Raw genomic sequence first — 15,717 nt, 5'->3', positions numbered from 1 at the left:
ATATAATGGGAAATATAATCTTCACTTTTCTTGCGACAGCGCTCTTAACCTTCATTAGTAATGTCTTCATTCGACAGGCAGTGCAAGTCATCGTACAAGCCCGGCTCGGAGATAAGATTTGCACTCGTTCGTCTTCCTCTCCAACAGGTTCAGACTGGGTAAGAGATTTTTCTTTTTTTACTGCGGAGTCTCGTCACATACATATTTTATATGTGGATATGCATTAACTGTATTGTTTTTTGTAGTTTAATTTGGCGATAAAAGACATCCCCGAGGTGACGCAAGAAGCCAAGAAAGCGCTTTCTGGACAGCTGCCAGCCGTGGGGCGCTCCATGTGTGTGGAGATCTCCCTGAAGACCTCCGAGGTAGGAGACTAATGTGTATGAGGCACAAGGGATGGCTTCATCCGAGCGAAAATTAATAAAATTTCCTTTTAATTATTTTTATTGTGTGATGGCACATATTCAGTATGTCATAGAGGCTCAGATCCCACCACTTGGACCACCACTATGTCTACATGTGAAAATCTTCCCCCAAAATAGGTGGCAGACCCAGAGGTAGGATCAGGTGTTTATGACATTTAGAGATATTTGTGTCTGATATAGGAAAACCCCCTTTAATTATACCCCCGAATTTCTCATCTGACAGGTTTATACTAACAAGAAGCTTTGGGGAGCAGAGGAAAAAATATGCACCCTACTACTTTTCTCTCCACTGTGACATAGAGGGGTATTCTGGTTAAAAGTTAGACCCTATCCACAGTATAGGTGATACCTTTTAGATTGGTGAGGGATTGACCGCTGAGACTCCTGGAGCTTATGTCCTTCACTTCAATGGAACGGAGGTCAAACATATAGAAAATGTCTGGAGTGTCAGTGCGTACCCTCAACTTCTACTCCATTCACACAGGACTGAATCTGGGGAGATCTCAGAGCGCGATCTAGAAGGTAGCACCTGTCCTGTAGATGGTTGATATCCTCTTCCTACAGGAAAACCCCTTAAAGTTTAGTTTAGGAAAAACCTCATAACTCAGCACTTGCTACTGAGCATCCAGTAAAGTCAGTTACACATCATCCATATTAATGTAACGTCCTCCTGAGGGTTGGTTGTAAGGTACCGCGGTGCCTGAAGTCCTCGCTGTGGAGTGGACATGATGGTCTAGATTGGGTGCAGATGTAGCAAACCCTCCAAACAGTCCTAGGGCTCAGGCCTGTCCGCTTTCTCGGCTCACTTCTGGCTTTTATTTTGCAGGGAGACTCCATGGAGCTGGAAGTCTGGTGTCTGGAAATGAATGAAAAGTTAGTGTAAACCTTTTTAATTTTTCCTTATCTTGAGAAGTGTGAATATGTATTTCTCTACTATATAATTTGCACCAGTTATTTATTTCTGTTTTCTCCTATGCCTCATTGGGGGACACAGGACCATGGGTCTTATGCTGCTGCCACTAGGAGGACACTAGGTAAACACAGAAAGAATAGCTCCTCCCCTGCAGTATACACCCTCCTGCTGGCTCTCAGTGAACCAGTTCTTGCTTAGTGTCTGTTGGAGGCACTTGGGTCTGTTTCAGACCCCTCCGTTTTTATTTAAATTTTTGATTTTTTGTTCTATTTTTTTCTTTAACGGAGCGAATGGGGGCGACGGATCCTTTCTAGGCTCCGATCTCCCCCGAACCATCAACAGGCAAGTACGTGGAGCGTCCCTCCTGTATCCTTTCCTGCAATGTTGGATGCCAGCCCTGAGCTCATATTATGGGCGATGGTTCCTTCGCGTTCCGATCTCCCCCCTCCATAGCAGGCGACCACATGGAGTAGCCCTCCATCTACCTCTCCTGGAGCCAGGTGCATAGCCAGACATGATATATATGGCGTCCGTGCAGCCCCCCTCTGCATCACCACTGATATAGCGGATGACACATGGCAGCAGAAGCTCTCCACCCCCTCCCTGGCTATGGCGACGGTGGATTGAGCACCGGCCCACCGCATCTACCGTGAGTACACTGCGGGACCGAGGCGCTGGGGGGTCCTGGTCCCCGGGGTATGGGAGGTCCGCACCTTAAGCTTGCGTCCGTGGGTGGTCTGTAGTGCGGCAACCCCACGAAGGAGTGCTGCCAATGATGGCGCTAATATCGGAAGAAGAAAAAAAGAAAAAAACATTTCCCTCAATACAGGCCGGAGTTTTGGCCACGCCCACCGGCAGTTAGCCCCACCCACTTTTTGTTGCGCTTCTCGTTCCCTGTGATGAGCTCCCACTTCCTGGTCTCGGCGGCCATCTTGGGACACCCACAGCCCTGATGCTGCAGCACTGCTCCAGCGTTTCCTATCACAGCCCTCAGGACTAGCGTTTTTCTCTGCCTACACTGTGGACCTACCCTGGGGACTCATGACACAGGACCTGGGTAATCTGCAGACACATAGCTTAACCCTTCCCCTGCTAGTAAACGCTTTCCTCCAGGCTTTACTATGTCTCAACCAAAGCCTCACAAAAAGTCTGGGAAAACCCACACTGTATTTTTCGCTGCATGTACCTCTTGTAAGGTATCATTACCCCGGGGTCACAATTCTGCATTATGCACAGCTTGTGAACCGGTGAAGGCTCAGGAACCACCTGTTGCTGATACTGAACCCAGTGAGCCTAGTCCCCCTGAGTGAGCTACCTCCCTTACCCGGCTATGGCATCCCTGGCAAAAGCGTTAGACTCGTTCCGAGACCCTTCCTCTAACCAGGGCACTAATACAGACGATGCTTCCGATGGTCAGAACCCCTCGTACTCCAGGGGTCGTACGTTGCCAAGGAGTTCTCACTCTTCCAGGAAAAGGACTCATGCCATATCCCCAGACCATCAACGGTTTTCGGGTTCTGAGAGCTCCATTTCTTGCTCCCCTTCCATTGGGGCTAGTAGAGAACCTGTTTCAGAGGACGATTCTGACACGTCCCTAGATCAGGAATTTCATCATGATCGGGAGACTCTCGACTCTCTAATTGAGTCAGTGAATAAGGCTTTGAGACTCGAGGAGGAACCCTTATCTAAAACGGATCATGCCGTGTCCTTTAAGAGGACCAAACGAGCTCACAGAGTGTTCACCACTCATCCCGAGTTTAAGCAAATTGTTGAGTCCCACAGGATCTGTCCAGATAAACGATTCACAGGGCAGAAGCCCATGGAGTCCAAATATCCCTTTGCCCAGGATCTAAGAAAAGATTGGTCACAATCTCCCCCAGTAGATCCTCCGGTATCGCGCCTGGCTACCAAATCTGTTTAATACTCCTCGGAGGGCGCCTCTATCAAAAATACAACCGATTGTCAGATCAACAATATGGCGCGTTCAGCCTTTGAAGCCTCAGCGGCCGCACTCTTTCCATCTTTTGCCGCTACGTGGGTGGCTAAGGCTATGACCCACTGGGATGAGGTCTTGTCTTCAGCAGTACTGGATACCAATCTTCCCCTTGAGATAGCAGACCTCACTACTCAGATAGCTAGAGCTGGAGATTTTGTAGTGACCGTGTCCCTGGATGCCGCTGACTGCGCTTCTCAAGCAGCAGCAAATGCCATCACCATCCGGAGGTCCTTATGGCTCAGGGACTGGTGTGCGGATTCTACTTTCAAAAAGTCATTGACTTCTCTTCCATATCAGAGCGGTCGCCTTTTTGGCAAAAAGCTCGACCAGTTAATTTCTGACGCCACTGGAGGGATGAGTAAATTTCTTCCACAACAGAGACCCTCGGCCCTTTCGGAACCTGCAACTACAGGCTCGGTCCCGATTTTTTTCGTTACAACTCAAACTGGTCCTCTACTTCCACATCTCCCGGTTCTGGCCAGGCACAACGTGGAGACACAGGTTCACAGGCCTCTTTTAAGCCTTCCCCTTCATGGAGAGGCAGGCCAAGGCAGCCGGGATCCAGAGGCGCCAGAACGGGCAGACCTTCCACGAAATGACTCCCTGCGGTATCCGGGGGACACCCTCAAAGTAGGCGGCCGCCTGCTTTCCTTCAGTGCCGCGTGGCTCTCGGTCGTTCACGACGAGTGGGTCCGCGATCTAGTGTCCTCCAGATACAAGATAGATCTCTTATCTCATCCTCCAAAGCGTTTTTTCTTGTCTTCTCCTTCCGAGTTCTTCAAAGCTATAAGCTCTCTGAGAAAAGACGGAGTTATTATTCCGGTCCCTCAAAACGAAAGGTTTCAAGGTTTTTATTCAAACCTCTTCATTGTTCCAAAGAAGGACGGTACAGTACGGCCCATACTGGACCTAAAACTGCTGAACAGGTTAGTCAGGGTACGACGGTTCCGGATGAAATCGCTTCTTTCTGTCATCGCCTCCATGGAAAAAGTTCCTGGCGTCTATAGGCATCCAGGACGCATACCTCCACATTCCTATTTTACCTTCTCACTAAAGGTTTCTTCCCTTTGCAGTTCAGGAAGATCACTTCCAATTCGGCCTCGCCACCGCTCCCAGGGTATTCACCAAGGTCATGGCGGCTGCCGTGGCCATACTCCACACCCGAGGAGTGGTGGCGCTCCCGTATTTAGACGATATCCTCATTAAAGGCCCCTCTTTCCGCTCCTGCAAGGAAGCCGTGGCCATCACAATAGATACCCTTTCTCGCCTGGGTTGGAAGATAAACTTCAAAAAATCTTCCCCAGTGCCGGCTCAGCGAATTTCCTTTCTAGGAATGATACTCTACTCATCCCGGGGGTTGGTTCTTCTTCCCCCGGAAAAGATCTCAGTCTTACAGCGAGATGCTAAGAAGCTCTCTCAGCCTCGCTCTCACTCTCTGCGCTTCAGTATAAGAGTCCTCGGCAGGATGGTAGTGTGAGGGTGATCTCTTAAAGGGAGATCAATATGATTGCTTGTACCTGACCAAATATAAGCTGAGTGCTAGCTTATAGACCCAGAATGTATCAGATTCACAGAGACTATACACACAGCCTCTCTGTGATGGCTCACTCACAACTGCTTTATTCTGAACAAAGGATAACACTAAAAACAGGAAATGGGGGAGGTCACACAACTTCAGAATAGTTAGTCACTTTGTAATTGGTTCATTCCAACTTCATTTCCAACTTCACTTCCATATATGGTATTCAGTTGATTGTCCAATACCCAGCGACCTCTTCACATTCCAGAAGTTCCTTCCAGTGTGCTGCTGATCAGGAAATAGACTCCATCTTGCTACACCGTATCTGAACTGACTTATATAAGGTTTAATAATTGATTTTATTAGACATTTTTTCCTTCACAGTAGCAGCTATGGAGGCTGTTCCATTTGCCCAACTACACCTCCGTCCTCTACAGCATGCCCTCCTGGCTGTTTGGGACAGGAACCCGTTCTCCCTAGACCGTCGGTTCCTCCTTCCCCAACGAGTCAGACAGTCTCTCTCAGGTGGTGGACATTGAAATCCTCCCTGAATCAAGGGAAGTCTTTTCTTCCAGTACACTGGCTGGTTGTGATGACAGATGTCTGTCTTCTAGGCTGGGGAGCGGTGTTCCTTCATCACACTGCTCAGGGCCGCTGGTCCCCCCAGGAATCACACCTTCCAATCAACATCTTGGAAATCCGGGCGAGCAGGCTGGCACTTCTCCAGTTCCATCCCTTCCTAGCAGGTCGCCCAATCAGGATTCAGTCCGACAACGCCAATGCAGTGGCATACATCAACCGCCAAGGGGGAACCCGCAGCAGGGCGGCCATGACAGAGGTAGGCCACATCCTCCGATGGGCCGAAGAAAACCGCTCAATGATATCTGCGGTTCACATCCCGGGAGTGGACAATTGGGAGGCAGACTTCCTCAGTTGGCAATGCCTCGACTCCGGGGAGTGGTTTCTCCATCCGGAGATCTTCCACCAGATCTGCTGTTGTTGGGGAACCCCGGACGTGGATCTGATGGCCTCACGGCTGAATTCCAAGGTTCCCGACTTCATGGCTCGGTCCCGCGATCCGGCAGCCATCAGGGCAGACGCTCTTGTACTCCCGTGGCATCATTTTCGGCTTCCGTACATATTTCCCCCGCTTCCTCTACTACCGAGAGTCATCAAGAAAATCAGAGCGGAGAGGGTACCGGTAATCCTCATTGCGCCAGATTGGCCGCGCCGGGCGTGGTATGCGGAACTAGTTCAAGTAGTTGCCGACGTTCCCTGGCGATTACCGAATCGCGCAGATCTGCTATCTCAAGGCCCCTTTTACCAACAGAACTTAGAGGCCCTGTGTTTGACGGCATGGCCGTTGAGTCCTGGGTCCTAACCCAGGCAGGTTTCTCTCCAGAAGTCATAGCTACCATGATCAACGCTAGAAAGCCTACGTCTATGCATATCTATCATCGCACTTGGAAGACTTTCTTTTCATGGTGTAGTGACCGAGGACGTTCTCCTCTACATTTTTTCCATCCCTTCCATTCTCGAGTTCTTACAAACGGGTTTGGACTTGGGTCTTGCCCTTAGTTCTCTCAAGGGGCAGATCTCAGCCCTGTCTGTTCTCTTCCAACGCAGGATTGCCAACAGATTACAGGTCAAGACGTTTATTCAGGGAGTCTCCCATCGGGCGCCCCCCTATAGGATGCCGTTGGAACCATGGGATCTTAATCTGGTCCTCGGAGTTTTGCAACAGGCTCCTTTCAAACCTCTACAGGAGGTTTCCCTGTCTCTCCTTTCATGGAAAGTTGCTTTTCAAGTTTCGGTCACCTCCATCAGACGAGTCTCCGAGCTGGCGGCTCTGTCCTCTCAAGTTCCGTTCCTGAATTTTCATCAGGATAAGGTGGTTTTGAGGACATCCCCGTCTTTTCTACCGAAAGTTGTATCCTCTTTTCATCTCAATGAGGAGATTGTCTTACCGTCACTCTGTCCGGCACCAGTCCATCGCATCGAGAAGGCCCTTCACACACTGGATTTAGTGAGAGCTCTTAGGAGATACATCTCGAGGTCAGCGTCTTTCCGAAGGTCAGATGCCCTATTCGTGCTCCCGGAAGGACCGAGGAAAGGGTTTCCCGCTTCCAAGGCGACAATAGCCAAATGAATCCGTTCGGCTATTCAGGAGTCCTACCGAGTCAGAGGTCTTCCTGTCCCAGCAGGGATTAAGGCTCACTCAAGTCGGTCAGTGGGTGCGTCTTGGGCCATCTGGCACCAAGCTTCGGCAGCACAAGTTTGTAAGGCTGCGACTTGGTCCAGCCTGCATACCTTTACAAAACATTACCATATTCACTCTCAGGCCTCGGCAGATGCGACCGTCGGCAGACGAGTTTTGCAGGCGGCTGTACCGCATCTGTAACTTGTGGGTGCAAGTAGCATTTGCAGTTAATTGTTTCCCACCCAGGGACTGCTTTAGGACGTCCCATGGTCCTGTGTCCCCCAATGAGGCATAGGAGAAAAGGAGATTTTTGTGTACTCACCGTAAAATCCTTTTCGCTAAGCCAATCATTGGGGGACACAGCACCCACCCTGTTAGCCTATTGGCTTTGGTTTTTGTTGAGTTAACTTGGTTTTTGACATAGTTCATCCTTGTTAAATATTAAGCTCCTACTGCTTTGTTACCGAACTGGTTCACTGAGAGCCAGCAGGAGGGTGTATACTGCAGGGGAGGAGCTATTCTTTCTGTGTTTACTTAGTGTCCTCCTAGTGGCAGCAGCATAACACCCATGGTCCTGTGTCACCCAATGATTGGCTCGGAGAAAAGGATTTCTCTATCGCCTCTCATTGGGGGACACAGGAACCATGGGGTGTATGCTGCTGCCACTAGGAGGCTGACACTATGCACAAAAATGTTAGCTCCTCCTCTGCAGTGTACACCCCACCGACTGGCATTATACACTTCAGTTTAGCTTAGTGTCAGTAGGAGGTGGACACGGGTCTTTCATTAGACCCTTATCCACCTCAATGTGCGTCGTTTTCTTTCAGGTTTTCTGGAGGGATACAGGGAGAACAGTCACACCTGTACTCCCACAATGCGGACTATGAGTACGGCGTGTACTGCCACCCCGTATCCTCATAGATCCCTCAGCAGGACCAAGAGCCTAGCACACCAGCGTGCTTAATGTCCGGTCCTGCCTCTGTCACCCACCCACTCGCCCACCAGAGCCTGTCGGTTGCGGAGACGAGGACGTCCATCAGCTCCTTGGACGTCTTATTCCTTACAGGTTAGTACCGGCGTGGGATGTTTAAGGTATTTTCCTTTCCCTGGATCCTCAAAAGGGGGTGCCTGATTTAAGGGGTTTCTGATGCGGGTCGCATCTCTTCCCAGCCGCCGCGCCGCTTCCGTGGCTGCGGCCGCCCTGTCCCCTGTTCCGACGCGGCTGCCTTTACGGACTACCGCGCCGCTTCTTATCCGAGACCGCGCTGTTCCGGCCGCCCTCAGCGGCCACCTTACTACCAGCGCGGCCTTGCCACACACCGCTCCCCTGCGGCTTCCCTGCTCCGGCCGGCTTCCCTCTCCGGCCGCTGTAAGTGGCCGTTCCATCCTTCTTCAGCGCGGCGGCTTTTCCAGTCCTCTCCTCCTCAGACGTTTGTCGCCACATCCGCAGATCAGTCAAAGGGACTACTTCTCGCCGGAGGTCCATACCATCAAGCCGGACAACTTCCTCCGGAATCCGTTTTTCATCTGCCGTGAGTAGCTCTGCACTGCAGACTGACACTACTCTCTGTCCACTAACCCTCTGGCAATTTCTTCAGGGACCTTTTTCACTATGTCTAACTCTAAAGGGGGCCGCTCTCGCCCTCCTACTTATTCCTCTGCCTTAGTCAAATACTTTTTGCATGTTCGTCTTGTAACTGCAAACTTCCCTCAGGTCAGTCCTCTCCACTCTGTCAGGCCTGCAGCAACCCGATTGTTCCCATGGCCCAGGATCCACAGGCTGGGCTTCCTCTCTGTCACAATCGGTGGCCGATCTAACACGGGTGTCTCAAACCCTGGTGTCCGTGCTGGATCGATTACCTCTGCAGACCCCCACAGTAGCCAGTGGGTCGCAGGAGCCTCTGTCCGAGCCCTCCTTGATAAACCGCAAAAGGTCCAGACAGGAACGACGGTCTGAGTCCTCTTCTCGCTCCATCTCGCCACACGGTCCTCCTCTGCGGTCTGCGTCCTCCCGATCCTCCTCCCCTGAGTCAGGCGAGGCGTTCTCTGATGTGCCCTCGGAGGATATTTCGGAGCTGGATTCTAACCAAATCGCCACCATGAGGGATATGGTCCAGAATCTCATTGGGGCTATAAACCAAACCTGTGGAATCAAGGATCCCTCTACGGAACCCGCAGATCAGGCGGTTTTGTTTTGACGGGCTAAACCACCTTCCAAGTTTTTCGCTCCGCATCCCGAATTTGAGGAAATCATGAACAGAGAAAAAGAGAACCCGACCAGACATTTTCAGAGGGGAAAACGCCTTGGTGTTTTATATCCTTTTTCTCCAGAACTTACCGCCAATTGGACGGTCTCTCCCTCAGTGGATCCCCCTGTCTCCAGGCTGTCCACCAACACGGTGCTTCCACTGTCCGGCGGAGCATCTCTCAAGGATTCTGATGATAGAGTTATAGAATCCTTTGCGAAGTCAGCCTTTGAAGCGGCTGCAGCTGCTCTATGCCCAGCCTTTGCTTCCACTTGGGTTTCGAAATCCGTATCCAAATGGGCCAAGGAACTCCGTCGAGGTATCCTGGACGGGGCGCCACCCGGACAGCTGGCGGAGCTTGCCAATCAGATTTCTCATGCGGGTGAATACCTGGTCTCCGCCTCTTTGGATGCCGCGTCTTGTGCGGCTCAGGCGTCCAGCAATGCTGTTGCAAACCACCGGACCGTTTGGCTCAAGGCCTGGCAGGCGGACTTATCTTCCAAAAAGTCCCTTACCAGTCTGCCCTTTCAAGGCTCACGTCTCTTTGGTTCCAAGCTGGACCAGATCATTAAGGACGCCACAGGGGGTACAAGATCTCCTCTTCCCTAGGCTAAACCTCGTCGCCCTCCTCCTAGATGGCAATTTCGGCCCTTTCGGCCTTTTCGTCGCTTCGCAGCGTCAAACTCCTTTTCTCAGCAGCAACAGAGGCCACAGGCACGTCAAGAGAAGAAGACAGTATCCTTTAGGCCCACCCCGTCCTGGCGTCCTCGCTACTCCCAGGGTAGATCCTCCAGGTCCAGGACTGGTAGATCCACCTCTGCATGACTCTCGTCAAGACCCCAGCCCACCTCCCAGGCTGGGCGGCCGTCTTCTCTTCTTCAGGGACGTCTGGATCTCCTCAGTAGAGGATGCATGGGTCAGGGAAGTTGTACCCTGAGGATACAAGATAGAGTTCGTTTCACGAACCCGGGATCTTTTCTTCGAATCCCGACCTCCAAGAGATCCCGCTCTAGTTCCGGGTTTCTTCGCAGGCATCGCTTCTCTCCTCAAAGCCGGGGTAATCGTTCCCGTCCCAGAAAAAGAACGGTTCACAGGTTTCTATTCAAACCTTTTTGTGGTTCCGAAGAAAGACGGCAAGGTTCGGCCCATTCTGGACCTCCAATTACTGAACAGGAGAGTTCGTCTGAAGCACTTCAGGATGGAATCCCTTCGTTCAGTAATTGCTTCCATGGAGGCTCAGGAATTTCTGTGTTCCATAGATATTCAGGACGCCTACCTCCATGTCCCGATATTCCCCGGACATCACCGATTCCTGCGCTTTGCGGTGCTCCAGGAACATTTTCAGTTCGTCGCCCTGCCGTTCGGTCTTGCAACCGCCCCAAGAGTTTTCACGAAGATCATGGCGACGCTGATGGCCTTCTTGAGGGTCAGAGGCCTGGTTCTGTTTCCATACCTCGACGACATCCTCATCAAGGCTCCGTCCTTTTCTCAGGCTCACAAAAGCCTGTCCATCGTTCTCGACACCCTAGCCCGTTTCGGGTGGCTGGTCAACCGGAAGAAGTCCTGCCATATTCCTTCTCAGCGCATCATCTTTCTGGGTATGCTCCTCGACACTCGTCAGACCAAAGTCTTTCTTCCCGAAGACAAGAGATCCATCCTTCGTCGGGACATACGCTTGCTCCAGGGTCCTCGGCCTCCCTCCTTCCGATCGGCCATGAAGGTTCTGGGGAGGATGGTAGCAACATTGGAAGCAATTCCCTTCGCCCAATTTCATTCGCGACCCCTTCAGCAAGTGATTCTGTCTCAGTGGGACAGGTCTGTCTTCTCCCTGGATCGTCCGGTCCGTCTCTCTTCTCGGGTCAAACGGTCTCTCCGCTGGTGGCTGACGTCACCTCTCATCTCCCAGGGCAGGTCCTTCCTTCCAGTTCACTGGCAGGTGGTGACGACGGACGCCAGCCTGCTCGGCTGGTGTGCGGTTTTTCGCCACCTGACGGTTCAGGGCCGTTGGTCGGCGCAGGAGTCAACTCTGCCGATCAATGTCCTCGAGATTCGGGCCATATTTCTGTCCCTCCGCCACTGGGAAAGGATTCTCAGGGGCCTACCAATCCGAATCCAGACGGACAACGCCACGGCTGTGGCATATGTCAACCATCAGGGGGGGACTCGGAGCTCCTTGGCCCTAGCCGAGGTATCCAAGATCCTCCTCTGGGCAGAGGCAATGGTTCCGGTGATATCCGCGGTGCATATCCCCGGCGTGGACAATTGGGCCGCCGACTTCCTCAGCCGCGAGGGCCTCGCGGCAGGGGAATGGTCCTTGCATCAGGAGGTCTTCCATCAGATTTGTTTTCGATGGGGGACTCCGGACGTGGACCTCACGGCGTCTCGAATGAACAGGAAGGTTCCGCAGTTCATCTCCAGGTCTCGCGATCCTCTGGCAGTGGGCGTCGACGCTCTGGCCATTCCTTGGTCACAGTTCGTGTTACCCTACCTGTTCCCACCCCTTCCATTACTTCCCAAGCTGTTGAAAAAGATCAAAGCGGAAGGGATTCCGGTCATTCTGATCGCCCCGGATTGGCCCAGGAGAGCTTGGTTCGCGGAGCTCGTCAACCTTCTCGCGGACGCTCCCTGGCGTCTTCCAGACAGGCCCGATCTGCTTTCTCAGGGTCCGATTTGCCACCCGGATTCTCGGTCGCTCAGTTTAACGGCGTGGCTGTTGAGATCGCAGTTCTAAGAGCGTCCGGCCTTTCAGACCGGGTGATTCACACCATGATCCAGGCTCGGAAGCCTTCGTCTTCCAGGATCTACTATTATACCTGGAAGGCTTACTTCCGTTTGTGCGAGTCCAACCGCGTTTCATCTATGTCCTTTTCCCTGCCTTCCATCTTGGCCTTCCTTCAGGCAGGACTGGATTCGGGCCTTGCTCTGAGTTCCCTCAAGTGCCAGGTTTCTGCTCTTTCCATCCTTTTCCAGAAGTCCTTGGCTTCTTGGCCACAGGTTAAGACCTTCCTTCAAGGAGCAGCCCATGCTGTCCCTCCGTATATACGGCTCCTGTGGATTCATGGGATTTGAATCTGGTACTGGACGTTCTGAGGGTTTCCCCCTTTGAGCCCCTCAGGGAGATTCCACTATCAGTTCTATCGTGGAAGGTGGCCTTTCTTGTGGCCATCACTTCTATTCGCCGCGTTTCCGAGTTGGCGGCCCTCTCTTGCCGACCTCCGTTCTTTGGTCATTCACCAAGACAAGGTGGTCCTCAGGCTTCCGCCTTCCTTCCTTCCTAAGGTGGTTTCTACCTTCCACCTCAACGAGGACATCGTGCTACCTTCCTTTTGTCCAGCTCCAACTCATCCTCTGGAGCGCTCGTTGAACAAGATGGACCTCGTCAGGGCAGTGAGGATCTACCTGGCTAGAACAGCCGCTTTCCGGAAGACTGATTCTCTTTTCGTCATTCCTGATGGCACGCATAGAGGCCTGCCGGCTTCCAAGGCAACTATTGCTCGCTGGATCAGAACAGCAATTCTGGAGGCTTACCGGGTCAAGAACAGAGTGCCCCCTCCTGGGATGAAGGCCCACTCTACCCGGGCAGTCGGCGCCTCCTGGGCGGTGCACCACAGGGCTTCAGCCCTACAGCTTTGCAAAGCGGCAACCTGGTCTTCCATCCACACGTTCAATTTCTGTTGTTTTATGCTCTATGACTGTTCTCACGTTTACAGTTCTCATGTTTGTGGTTATGGATTTCAACCTTGTTATTTATCTCCTACTGCGTTCTCACTAACTGAAGTGTATAATGCCAGTCGGTGGGGTGTACACTGCAGAGGAGGAGCTAACTTTTTTTGTGCATAGTGTCAGCCTCCTAGTGGCAGCAACATACACCCCATGGTTCCTGTGTCCCCCAATGGAGGCTCCGAGAAACAGATTTTACGGTAAGCAACCAAAAATCCTGTTTTTACAGTGAGTACACAAAAATCTCCTTTTTTTTATATACCCGAACCAGAACTTTATCATTTAGCTCGGTGCTTGTGGAGGGGAAAAAAATACTCCTAATCCTGTGACAATGTATTGGGAAATTAAATCAAGCGTTTGCAGCATTATTAGATATGACAAGTGCTCAGCAGATGGCTCAGTGAGACAGTAGCAGTGTGTCATATCCTGACTGTATGTAGGATTTATTTGCATCTATAGGGGGAGGTGATTGTAGCATCGCTGTGAAGCAGATGTGCACAGATAGTCACTGAAGTAGAACGTTCTCATCCGGTACATGGACTAAGCACTAGCAATAACTTTGTCATACTGTTATCTGTTTCCTTTTGTTATATATATATATATATATATATATATATATATATATATATATATATATATATATATATATATATATATATATATATAATATTTTTTTATTTTCTATCTGGGTCGTAGGTGTGACCGGGATATCAAAGTCTCCTATACTGTATATAATCGGCTGTCATTACTGCTGAAGTCGTTGCTTGCCGTCACTCGGGTCACCCCTGCTTACAGGTTGTCCAGGAAGCAAGGACATGAATATGTCATTCTCTACAGGTCTGTATTGCTGATTTATTAGACTAGATTATTATTATTATACCTACTTTTCAACTGCAAATTTAGCTAGCAGCGACATCCATCTGGACCTCCCCAGTCTATGCTCCCAATGACACTGTGTGGTTTTCTTATGTTTCAAGTGTTTAACATATTTTTCTTTAATTCTTTTAGGATTTATTTTGGAGACGTCCAGCTCTTAGGACTTAAAGAAGGTAATATGTCAGCTGCTGTGTCGCTACGGCAAGCACCGACCCTCGAGCAGATCTGGTCAAACATTCCCTATTTGTATGATTGTAAAATTCACAGTGAAGCTGGATCACTTGTTTTAAAGGATTAATAAATACAAAATAGTCACATGGCATGGCGGCAAATTCACTATTATTGTCTTGAATTAGACCAGATGTCAAATTTATCACACTGGCACTTATCACCTCCTTATGCCACCTCTTGGCTTACTATGTGCACAGATCTTGTGCCAAAACTTTGGCGTATGATGATGCAATTCGAGGCACTCCCTATTTTACTGAAAAATGAAGTTAAATGAGCAAGGTATGCAACGTATCTTTTGTGTGCATTTACACTGGACGATTATCGTTCCTGGGAACGCTCATTTCCGATAATCTGGCGGTATTAATAATCCGCCAATCACCCGACGAATGAGCAAAATGATTATCAGAGTAAATTATTTTTAAGCATACTTAAAAATCCAACTTCTCTGCACCACATCGTCCTTTATAGACAGGACATGCGCTGACGAGCACGATGACCATCCATTCTATTACTGATGTCTCTATACATAAGCGTCGATCATCTTCTCTACCTGATCGTTTATGAGCTCTTGAAAATGCATCCTTAATGCTCCAATCTTCATCTGCTGGCATTTGACTGGAGCTGTATGTAAAGGGGACTGTGTGTGTGTGTGTGTGTGTGTGTGTGTGTGTGTGTGTGTGTATATATATATATATATATATATATATATATATATATATATATATATATATATATATATATATATATATATATATATATATATTGTATTGTATTATATGTGATATTGGTGTTCTGTGCTTATCCCGGTATGTAATCGTCAGCATTTGGGCCGATCACTTCTCATTTCTGTCTGCCTTTTGCAGGGTTTCAGGCAGTACGTGTCGGCACGGTGGGGACGCCCATAGGGACGCTCACTTTGACTTGCGCTTACAGAACTAATCTGGCCTTCATGTCCACTCGGTAAGCCTGAGTACTAAATATATGGAGTTATCTGGAGTCATTCTTATAAACCAGCTCAGTGCACTGTCATACACCTCTATTATAGCTTCATTATTCTCATTATTACACTAATATCCCTACACTGAATAACACATCCTATAGGACATCTAGACCTAGCAGCTCAATAACATCAATGTGTTTGTTGCATTTCAGGCAGTATGAAAGGACCCAGCCCATCATGGGGATTATTATTGATCATTTTGTTGACCGACCTTTCCCCAGCACCTCACACATGCATCCCTGCAACTACAGGTGAGGACACAGACAGCATGCACACACCGCCTGTAGCCACAGAGTACCTCAGCTCAGTCTCTGCGCAGGACCTCAGCTCAGTCTCTGCGCAGGACCTCAGCTCAGTCTCTGCGCAGGACCTCAGCTCAGTCTCTGCGGAGGACCTCAGCTCAGTCTCTGCGGAGGACCTCAGCTCAGTCTCTGCGGAGGACCTCAGCTCAGTCTCTGCGGAGGACCTCAGCTCAGTCTCTGCGGAGGACCTCAGCTCAGTCTCTGCGGAGGACCTCAGCTCAGTCTCTGCGGAGGACCTCAGCTCAGTCTCTGCGGAGGACCTCAGCTCAGTCTCTGCGGAGGACCTCAG

The 15,717-nt window shown here is 50.3% G+C and overlaps 1 protein-coding gene across 19 annotated transcripts in view; it reads left to right on the top strand.

Annotated features, from left to right (window-relative positions):
- Window positions 1–15,717, top strand: part of ATG13 (autophagy related 13) — a 60,593-nt gene that overhangs the window by 35,230 nt on the left and 9,646 nt on the right. For 11 of the 19 annotated variants that reach the window (XM_077286874.1, XM_077286871.1, XM_077286869.1 and 8 more), the window contains exons 3-9: window positions 78–158; window positions 246–365; window positions 1,252–1,298; window positions 13,716–13,856; window positions 14,028–14,068; window positions 14,990–15,086; window positions 15,279–15,377. In XM_077286874.1, the coding sequence (XP_077142989.1) occupies window positions 78–158; window positions 246–365; window positions 1,252–1,298; window positions 13,716–13,856; window positions 14,028–14,068; window positions 14,990–15,086; window positions 15,279–15,377 (626 nt within the window). The remainder of the gene's footprint in view (window positions 1–77; window positions 159–245; window positions 366–1,251; window positions 1,299–13,715; window positions 13,857–14,027; window positions 14,069–14,989; window positions 15,087–15,278; window positions 15,378–15,717) is intronic. The other 8 variants (XM_077286877.1, XM_077286876.1, XM_077286875.1 and 5 more) reach the window with 1 other exon arrangement.

The sequence above is a fragment of the Ranitomeya variabilis genome, chromosome 2 (assembly GCF_051348905.1).
Source record: "Ranitomeya variabilis isolate aRanVar5 chromosome 2, aRanVar5.hap1, whole genome shotgun sequence".
NCBI lineage: Eukaryota > Metazoa > Chordata > Amphibia > Anura > Dendrobatidae > Ranitomeya > Ranitomeya variabilis.
Note: the sequence above shows the minus strand (reverse complement) of the source record. Positions and strands in the feature narration are given on the sequence as shown.